General features: G+C 43.8%; 1 protein-coding gene across 1 annotated transcript; it reads left to right on the top strand.

Annotated features, from left to right (window-relative positions):
- The first annotated feature begins 6,301 nt into the window (after positions 1–6,301).
- BTG2 (BTG anti-proliferation factor 2) lies at positions 6,302–10,506 on the top strand. The gene is made up of 2 exons (XM_044673686.1): positions 6,302–6,594; positions 7,897–10,506. Exons 1-2 carry the CDS (start codon positions 6,441–6,443, stop codon positions 8,229–8,231), a joined length of 489 nt encoding a protein of 162 aa, XP_044529621.1. The 5' UTR covers positions 6,302–6,440; the 3' UTR covers positions 8,232–10,506.
- Positions 10,507–10,949: the final 443 nt, after the last annotated feature.

A 10,949-nucleotide genomic window follows, 5' to 3' on the forward strand; every position in this document is an offset into this window, starting at 1 on the left:
TATTTTAAATCAATTACCAAGAAGCAATAATTTTATCTACATGTACAATAGTCTACAGAATATTAAATATAAAGGTATCATAACAGAATAGACCATGTCTCCTAGGACCATTCCTATCAGGACTCCATTGAAAAAGTCAAGAATATCATTATAATATTGCCATGTATATGCCATTTACATATATGTACATACATATATACACATATGTATAATCCTATTGCACCTTAATGACCACTCTGAGATGGATTAGGGATGGAGGAGGGGGAAGAAAAGCTAGAGGCAATTTCAGTAGTCCCGAGGGGAGACAAGTAATAAGAGCCTGAATTAGGATGGTGCTAGAAAGGCGTGGATGCCAGAGATATTTCAAGGTATGAATGTCTACGACTGGTGACTGATGGGAAACTGTGGATGGCAGAGAGATAAGAGTCAAAGATCACTGAGTTTCTAAGTCTTCATGACTGGGAGGATGATGGTCCATTGAACAGAAATAGGGAAGTCAGGGAAAAGAACACATTTTGACCTTACAAGGTAAATCTCAAAGAAAAGGAATCTCCAGAGTGGAGGGGTAAAGGTTGGCTAGAAGGGTGCTTAAAAGTCCCTAGAGCATTATGAGAAGACATAAATGAACCTACTTATGCTGCTTTCCTGTCCCAGAAGTAGAGGGAAAACAGGTTGCTGGTCCTCCCTGGTGAGGTACTGATGTCTCTTATCACGGAAGGACAGGAGGGGGCAGAGACAGCATTAAGAAGGTCTAAAAAAGTACAAAGATCAGAGCACCCAGACCCAAAACAGACACACCCCAAGTACCAGAAAGAAAGAAAGACATACAAACTCCAAAATGCCAACATACATCAAATCCACAAAGACATAGCCATCCCTACCCATGATGGCTTCCCATAAACATACAAACACAGTCCTCTTCAACTCACTGCCACAGCCAAGCAGGCAAATAGACAGAGTCATAACTCAAAGGCGCACACTCTCAAATGTGCGAACCAGACAAGCTCTGTAGCAGCTGGCTCAGAGGTGGTGGCAGAGGGAGCTGACATCATCTTCCCAGAATATTTCAGTACAGTTTTTGCCTAAGGGACAGGTTTCACCAACACTCAGGTCTCCTCTAAGTATAGCAAGAAAACTTGGAGTTAACCCTGGGAACTTAGCTAAGTTCCTAGAAGCACATTTTGTATGGTGCAGATATTATCATCAATTCAATTCAATAAACATTTATTAAGCTCCTACTATGTGCTAGACACTGTGCTAAAAGCTGGAAATACAGAGGCAAAAGATGGTCCCTGCCCTCAAGGAGCTTACAATCTAATAGGAAAGATAGTATGCAGGCAAACTATAGACTGGATGAATAGGAAATAATTAGAGATGGAGGGCATTGGAATTAAGAGGTATTGGGGAAGGCTTCCTGAAGGAGATGGAATATAAAGGGAGCCAGGGAGGTCACTAGTTGGAGTGGAGAAGAGAGAACATTCCAGGCATGGGGAACAGCTAGAGAAAATGCCAGAAGTGAAGAGCTAAAGTGTCTTGTTTTTGGAACAAGGTCATTGTAATTGATGGAAGAGTATGTTTTGGGGAGTAAGGTGTAAGACTGGAAAGGTAGGAGTGGGTTAGGTTATGAAAGGCTTTGAATGCCAAGCAGAGAATCATCCAATATTGATCAATGGCTGGGGCAGAGACCCTGCACATGAAACCAAGTTAGGTTCTATGGGAGAGGAGGGCTCAATTTTTTTTGAAGAACATTTCCACAAGGCTAGTTTGAGATCTTCTAGGGATGTTCTGAAGAAAGAATTCTATGAGTGAGTAAGCTATCCAGCATCTGAAGGATAAAGGAGCCACAAGACAAAGAGAACATATGTCCAGAGGTTCTAGATGGTACAGCCAACAGGGAAGACAATATTGTGATACTCTGGAGGGCAGGGACCATCCTATTCTTGTTACTGATTTCCTTTCTACTTCAAAATGACGTTCCTCTCTACAAACTTTCATTCTAGAACGTTTCTTAGAACCTGGGAGATATCTTTGATATATCTTTCTACAAGGCCTACCTCACCTTCTCACATTGGTGAATCCCCCTGGAGCCTCCATTTTGTGGATGAATTCAGAGCAGCCTATCTTCATTCCCACCATCGTGGCCCTAGTCCTGACTTTCTTCTGGACTTTAAAATCATGACCCCATTCTGAATATATCACCCCTAATCCCGTATCCCTTTAGGTTCTTCTGTGTATTTTCTTCAGCCACTGGAATATAAATACCTGTTTTCTTTTTCATCATATTCATATCCATGTCTGAATTTGAGAATTTGTTTATATGAAAAGTCTTGTAAAAGTATACCAATTAAATCATACCAAGTTATCAGTTTGTCATAAAAAGAGAATTCGATTCAGAGTGCAAAAAGTCCCTGCCTTGCTACATATCAACGGAATGGCCTCGAAATCTGGGTTTCTGCCATGTATAAATGTTAGCTATTTTCATTAAATATTAGCTATCATGGGGACAGCCAGGTGGCACATGGATTGAATGCCAGGCCTGGAGTCCAGAGGACCTGGGTTCAAATCTGACCTCAGACACTTGCTAGCTGCATGACCCTGAGAAAGTCACTTAATCCCTATTGCCCAGCCCTTGTCCTTCTGTTTTAGAGTTGTTAAGAGAGAAAGTAAGGATTATTTAAAAAAAATTACCTATTATTATCATTCTATCCTAGATAATCATTATTCCTTTGCTGCAGTCAATTAATGAGCATTTGTTAAGTACCTTTGATGTGCCAGACACTAGGGATACAAAGAATTAAAGAATCACCACTCCAAAGAAACTGAAAGACTGCTCTTCCTTTTATGATCATGTAAGGGTATTCCTGGACTTGAACAGAGAGATGTCAGTCAGTTCAGGCCTCCCTATTGCTAGGCTACCAGCAATGTACTTGCCACAGATAAACATGCTAGGGACATAATATGAAGGCCTATTCAGAAATAGTGACAATGTTTCTTCAGTCTACGGAATACCATCTTTTATAGTTCTTAATCTTTAGTGAATTGAGTATAGCTTACTATGATTTCTTTGAATTCATTTGATTCATTTAGTAATTACTTGCTGAAATATTTCTAACTTTCAAGATATTTTGAAAGTTCAGAAGGATTAGAAGGATGGAGTTGTTTCTTTAAGACTAAGTTCTATCATCTCTAGAATGAGAGGGTTGCCCTTTATGATCTCAAAGGACTCTCCCCAGCTCTAGCTGAATTTTGAACATTTGAATGTGTTCTCTTCTGGAAAATCTGGGCATATGGTCTCTGGGATGTATAGTTGTAGGTGTCTGATGTTTTGTTGCTGACAATAGTAACTCTGGCAGTGGAACTTCTTAGAAAATTTCTGGTAGGGGAATGGAGTCCAAATCACCTGGACACACTACCCTCTTTCTGAAACATCTGGCTCATGGAAGCCTTCTTGGACAATGATGCTTTATCTCACCTCTCACCCCCTACTCACACACACAAAAAAAATCTTTTTCGGTTAGGTAACATATACAGGTGTCATAACCCCGACTGGTGGGTCAATGCATGGCAAAGCCAAACAAATGGCTTCAGCAGACCAAAGGTGAACCCTTAGCCTGGAGTAAATCTATTGATTATCTTCAATTTAGTCCATAAATAGCTCATTTGTACCTAGTTTTTGTATGTGTCTCCCACATTAGTGAACTCCTTGAGCGCAGGGAGTATATTTTCCCTAGAATTTAGCATCATAGATGACACATAGAAGGAGCTTGAAAGATGTTTATCAACTGATTGATTAAAGTGAATATTGTTTATTAGTTGTTTAAAGTGACTTAGTTTTAATTTTTGTTAGATACCAATAAACCTTTCCCTCTCTAAGAATTAAAGTTATTAATGAGCTATAATGTCACAGGTAAATCACTTAGCTTAGTCTCATCCTTAACTTAATCTCCATGGGTATTGATTTCCTCTTCTATAAACTGCGAAGAAAAATTTGAGGTTGTTGTGAGGACTGAATGAGAAAATGTATGTTGAAGTGTCTAAACTTCCAAGCCAATATGCTAAGATGTTAAGTTAGAAGAGTACAGCCTCATCCTTCCAGAGTCATCAAAGTCAATTACCAAGACAAAAGTCAAAGTGACTAGGGTGGTGATGGCCTAGGGTGCAATGGATGACCTTGGCTTCTTTGATGTGTCAACAAGCTCTAGGTATTCTGTAGCTGCTTTTATGGCTGTTGAAACAAATTGTTCTTTTCTGTCCATTCTGATGGGGAAGTGTTCACATGGTTGAGGTAGATATTCCCTTAACTCACCAATGGGTTTGAGGCCTGTTGGTTACCCTCAGCCTACTTGGTTTAGCCTGTTGGCCAACATAGTTTACAGAGGAATAGCCAATGTGAATATTATAGCTTCTTGGAGCCATAGGTGAGAGCTGGGGAGCCAAGGGTACACGAACAATCCTGAAAAGCCCTCATACCAGAGATGCTAGTCCTCCCTAAATACCCTACACACCCATACAGCATGATAGGCTCTAGATATTGGAACATGGCTAATAGGAAATCTGGGTCTATGTTGTAGAACCTATGTATGGCATGCCTGCTGGAGGGGGCTGCTCTCCTTCCCCTCTCCACCATGCCTGAGGACATTTCTCATATCACCTAACCCTCTGCCCAGCAGCTCAGTGTGAATGCTTCCTCCCTCCCCTGTCTGGGGTAAGGGGGAGGCTCACATGCAGGGTGAGGGTTGCAGTTTGGGCACTTGGGCACTAAAAAGTTCACCATCACTGGGTCTAGGTCAACATTGTCATTTTACAGAGAAGGAAACAGGATCAGAGAAAGGAAATAATTTGCTCCTGGTCAGTCACATTCTAAATAGCAGAGCCAGGATTTAATATTCGATTTTTGAACACCCTAAATAATACTAATTCCACTATACCATGCCAGTGAGGTGAACACACCCATACACACCCATATGCTTCAAACCTCTCGCTTGTACTCTCTCCTCAATTCTTCCCTTCCTTCTTTTTTCTCCAATTCGCTTCAAAGCTATTTCATTTATTCATTAAAAAAAAAAAATCAATTCCTGCAAATTACCCTACTAAGTGCTGAGGTGGGAGAGAGGTACAAAATACATCCAAATCCTGGTTTTAACTTTTTCTTACCTCCTCTGAGGCTTGGCTTCCTATTCTGTAAAAGGAAGGGAGTTGGAAACATCTATGTATGCTTATATCCATGATTCTAAAGGACTAGGGGAGGCTTCCTCAAGTGATTGTATTGTACATGTTGTCTCTTGATAGAGAATGAAAGCTTCCTGAGGATAAGTAGGAGTACATTTGTGTCTTTGTATCCAGAATATCTTTTTTTGTGCTCTCAGTTTATAGGAGTCACTCAATGGATGTTAAACAAAGTTTTGGAAAGGTTAACTTTGAAAAGCTTTTCTGAATATAATGAAGGGAGGGACTGCACCAAAAAAAAAAAAAAAAAAAAAAAAAAAAAAAAAAAAAAAAAAGACAGTCTGTTTCTTTTGAGGTCCTGACTCTTTTCAGTCTGTCTGGCTAGAGTGAGGATGGAATAGATTTGGAGGCAGAAGGTAGAAAGCTTTCTATATACCAAGATGAATAGTTTGTACTGTAGTTTGTAATCAATGGACAGCAATTGGTGTTCTTTGAGTAGGGGAACATCTCATGAATTTTTGAAATATTGGTCTTGAGAAGTGGTGGTCAGGGTGAAGGAGAGCTGGACACTCTTAGGAAAGGGTAGGTTTGGGATAAGTGGAGAGGGGAGGACATTCTTCTTTTTAAAAAATAACCCTGACCTTCTCTCTTAGTATCAATTCTAAGACAGAAGAGTGGCAAGGGCTAGTGACTTGCCCAGGGTCACCTAGCTAGGCACTATCTGAAGCCACATTTGAACCCGAGGGAGGGGGAGGACATTCCGGAAGGGGATCAGAATCCATTAACACCCCTTTTCTGTCTCCTCTGCCCCTTGTTTCTCTCCTCTCTCCCTGTTATTCCTGCTTTCTCTCCACGTTATCCAACTTCCCATTACCCTCTATTCCCTACCTGCACTCCTCAACAGTTCCTCTGGTCTCCAAGATCCTGCTCTGGTTCCCAGCACTGACGTCACTCCAAGATGACATAAGCGCCGGAGGAGGCGGAGGCGGCAGCAGCGGGTGGAGTGCGGGTTGCGGGACGAGGCTGGCCCAGCCCCACGCTGGCCAATGAGCGCCGCCGCCGTCTTCCCCTCCCTCACTCAGGCTATGAAAAGAAGAGACGGGCTACAAGTCCGGGCAGAGCTTTAGCTGCAGCACCTCGGACGGTCTGGAAGTCAACTCAGCCCGAGTCTTCAGAGTAGTGGCTGGTCCAGCCTGGCGAACTCTCCCCTTCCCGCTGCTGCTGGTGCCAGCATCACTGTCCCCGCCGCCCCACTCACCAACAGTCCGCCCGAGATGAGCCAGACACGCTGGACGGGGAAGAGAGCCGATATGCTCCCGGAGATCGCCGCCGCCGTGGGGTTCCTTTCCAGCTTGTTGAGGACCCGGGGCTGTGTAAGCGAACAGAGGCTACAAGTTTTCAGCGGGGCCCTTCAGGAGGCACTCACAGGTGGGCATATTCAGTGGGATTCTGACCTGTCGGGGGTGGCACCTGGCCAGGGACCCTTCCAGTCCCACCCGCCCCAAACTGTCCCCCCCCCGCCCTGCCCCCGCCATCATCCGGGCAGTGCCAACATTCCACCCCAACTCCACCCCGTCCAACACTTTTCCGTACCCCCGGGGTGCAAATGCTTTCTCCAAGTGCCCAGTTTGTGTAATCCAACCTAAAAGTAATCCAGAAATGCGAGTTATTAAAATTGTTCTCCAGCAGAGAGATGTGAGTGGTTGAGAAATATTAATATTATCATCCCGAAAAGGGAGGGTGGCGGTGGACAGCAGAAGTCGCGGGATGCTGACCACCGATTCCGTTGTGGGGCACAATCCTTTGTCCCTGCCTGAATCCGTTTGATCCTCAGGGATACACAGCCGCGTTCCTTTGATGGTTACACGAAATCTCCTTATAACTCCGGGTTTGGGTAGACTTGAGAGTCAGTGGGGCTCAAGTGGAGTTCCCCGTCAGTTTCTTTCGGTTCCCCTTACCCTATCTACCTTCTGTCTTAGTTTGTGTTGGTGTCCAGCCTTGTCCGGAAGAGTAAACTCCACTTTTCGGGAGGTGTGGGGGTAGCGGAGGCTAGACTAAGTCCAAAAGATCTGGTGAGGCTGTGGGGGACGAGACCCAGCTACCAGCTGTTGTGAACTGGCTCCTTCGGGATTGCGACTGTTTTTTTTTTTATCAAAACAAGCCTGAAGGCAAGGCCGGAGCTCTTGGGTCTATTGGCGGAGGGTTTTTCTGAGCGGAAGCCTTAGGAGAATCGGGCGCTATAATTTTACAGTGAGAGGCCCCGAGGACCCAGAGAAGGAAGGTGATTTGTTCCATAATCCCATAAAGCTGGAATCAGAATTTCTGGCCTCTGGTCTGAGCGGATTGCCCCTGGAGCTTCCAGAGGCCAAGCCTGGGCATGCTAAAACAATCAAGCCCATCCTTAAACTGGAGCTACTGTAAGAGGCTGCCTCTGCAGACCACTACCACCAGGGTGAGCACTGCAGGAAGGTCAAAGTTTTCTCTGATGCTAGCTAGCTGCAGTTATTACAGCCTTTCCTGAGCCTTTGTCAGAATATCTCGGTTTTCCTGCCCCCTCAGGGGCAGAAGATCTCTGAAACTGTTCTGTGATGAAGTGTGCTTACAAAGTTGCTTAGGTTCCCTTCCTTTTGCCTGCAGATTTAGACCATGGCCACCCTGGCTTTGCCCTTGGCATAGCCGGAGCCAACCTGCCTTGAATTAACCAGGGAATCTCCCCATTTCCCTCCACAGAACACTATAAACACCACTGGTTCCCAGAAAAGCCATCGAAAGGTTCAGGCTACCGCTGCATCCGAATCAACCACAAGATGGACCCCATCATCAGCAAGGTAGCCAGGCAGATTGGACTCAGCCTGCCTCAGCTGTACCGCCTGCTGCCTAGCGAGTTGACCCTTTGGGTGGACCCCTATGAAGTATCCTACCGAATTGGGGAAGATGGATCAATTTGTGTGCTCTACGAGGCAGGGCCCACTCCATCTTCTTATGGACTCCTCACTTGCAAGAACCAAATTATGTTGGGCCGGAGCAGCCCCTCAAAGAACTATGTGATGGCGGTCTCCAGTTAAGACCCGTACTACTGCCCCCCCAGCAATCTACTGTATTCATTCAGCCGTGACAACAGGCTACTGCATACCTCAACTTGGGGAATCATATTTTTAAATGAAGAGTTATTTATATATATTTTTTTTAAAAAAGGGGGAAAAAAACCAAATTTTTTTTTTGAAAGAAAAAAATATCCTTACTGGGAGCTGCTTGGAAGTGGCCTCCTATGGTGCCTTTGGAGAGAAATGTTGTGAGCCTGAGTGTCTTGAAGCCAGTGTCTGCCAATGGGGAGGGGAAGCAGTTTAGGGGTATGGACCTGGCAGGATGGAGGTGATGATAGGGTTGGGAAGGAGATAAGGTAGGAGCCTGGTCAGCACCCTAGGGAAAATGAGAGCATCTATGGTTAGCAACTGTGAATGAGAAAGATCAGGGTGTACCCTGGGTGGGAGGAAGGGTATAGGAGATTTTCAGTTTATAGCCTCTCCTACACCCACCACTGGGGTTCCAGCATCCTGATCTGATTCTCTTTTGCTAAAAAGGGCATTCAAGCCTAAACTTTTGAAATTCTATGTTGCCTTTCTTTTCTTTTTTCCTTTTTTCTTTTTTTCCCCTCTGATGAGATCCTGGCAGGGAATAAAAGGCAATTTCCTTATTCCTCCTGCCTAGATCAACTTTTCTTGAAATGAAGAAATAGTCCTGATAATACCCTCAGGGTCTTGAAGGTTTTGACATCCCAGCTGTGATTTCTACACGTTCTTGAGGTTTTTATTTTTATCTAGATTTTTTTTGGTGATAGAGGGTCAGAAATAGAATAGAAGGGTAAGGAAACCTGCACAAAATCTCCATGTTGCTTTATGCTGCTCTGTGTATGTGTATGTGTGTATGCTGAATTCTCAAGGGGATGATTTGTAATGGAAGGCTGGGGCCCAAAGAACTCTCAATGGGGAATACTCTTTGGACTGGCAGCCTTGTCTGCTGCCCTGCTTATAGAGAACCACACAAAAGTCCTGATGCTGCTGCCATTATCCCTTTGAGAGGTGAACTCAAAAGCTACAGGGAACTTCAGGTCTTTTATGACAAGTCTTCTTTTCAAAGCACAAATCTCCCCTTTCTTTTCCCCCTCCTTGTTCTTGGGCTGTCACTAGAGCTGCCCCCCATCCTTTTAGGACAAAAGTTCTCAAGCCTTGTGCAATATGGCCTCCTGCAACTCAGAGTGTCTTGGTGGTATGATTCTTTAGCCATCTTGATGGCATCCATGAAGAATCAGTCTTCCTGAGGCCCTCTGAGCTCCAGTTGGCTAGTTTGTTTTGAGGGCGCCTCTTGCCTGAGCCCCAGTTTCTACCGGCGTTGGCATTGTTCTCATGGGCTGCCTCTAAAAACAAACCTTTGGGCATTTACTTCTCCTTGGCACTGAGTGTCTGGTGGTGGAAGAGTAGTGTCTTTCTCTAAATGTGACTCCAATCCGTTAGTAGAATTGTGCAATATTTACTGTTCTTGGTTGGGGAGAAATAGAAAACTGCACTAGAAAAGAGTATCCCTTTTGCCTCTTTCCCACCCCATCCATGGGAGTAGGGGGTAGGGTTGAGAAGGCTTCAGGTATCCCCTATCAGAACCTCGGATGGATGCAGCTGGAGCATCTGATCAGCTTGGTGAAGCTCCTGTTGCTAGGGCTTAGTAAAGAATCCCTCTCCCTCCCTTCCTATCCCCTCCTGTGGAAGTCTCCCCTCAGCTTTCTTTTCCCCTTAGGATTTCCCAAGCTGCTCTATTTCCTGATTCATAAGGTGCTAATAACCAAACACTCCCTACTCTTTTATTCTAGTCCTGCCCCCTTTCTAACTGCACCAAATTTTGTGCCAGCTTCTAGACCCTGGTTGGAGTATTATGTTCAATTTAAAATTAATTCTTAATCCAGAGGGCAGGGAATTGGTTCCTTGACCTGTGGGATGGGTCAGAACACCAACCAACAGCTGTGAATCACTGTGGAATATGTCTGTGCCTCTGCCTGCACACAGGACCCTGCCAGTTGTGGTCTCTTGATCTTTTTCTCTTTTTTCTTCCTTAATATTTACTTTTAAAAAAACAAAATCTCAGAGCTGGACTGTTGAGCAGGATTGGCTCTCCTATTAAGTAAAACATGGTAGTGAGTTTGTAAGCTATTCTGACAGAGGGGACAAAGGTTACTAATTGTATATTGTATAGTGTTTTTATATGAAAGAATGTACAGCTCTATTGATAAATGTACACTTTTTTGTTACTTTAATAAAAATGTAGCTGTTTTAGCCGTGTGGTATAGACAAACTTTAAGTGCCCAGCCTTCTTTTCTATCCCTCCCCTTTCATCTCAGGTCTCACATTCCTTCCTGGAGGTACTTATTGTGAATTTTACTCAAAGAAACAGAAGGAATGGGATATTGACTCATAAGAAATTGGTTTGGGCTTTTAAGCTAATGTTCACAGATTTTTATGCAGTCCCCCTTCCTGGAAACAGTATCCTGCCCCTCTTCAAACACCAACTTGTTACCTTCACTCTGGGCAAGTAATTTAATCTCTCAAAGTATCAATCTTCTCATTTGTAAAATAGGAATAATAAACAATCCCCATGTAACCATTTTTTAAGGCAATATAAAGCATCACCTAAGTATGAGCTATTACTATAATTATTTTCATAGTTATCACTTATGAAACATGATGCTGATTAAATCCTTATCTTACTCCATTTGCTTTTTGTTGTGAAATATACTA

Source organism: Gracilinanus agilis, chromosome 4, assembly GCF_016433145.1.
Source record: "Gracilinanus agilis isolate LMUSP501 chromosome 4, AgileGrace, whole genome shotgun sequence".
Taxonomy (NCBI): Eukaryota; Metazoa; Chordata; class Mammalia; order Didelphimorphia; family Didelphidae; genus Gracilinanus; species Gracilinanus agilis.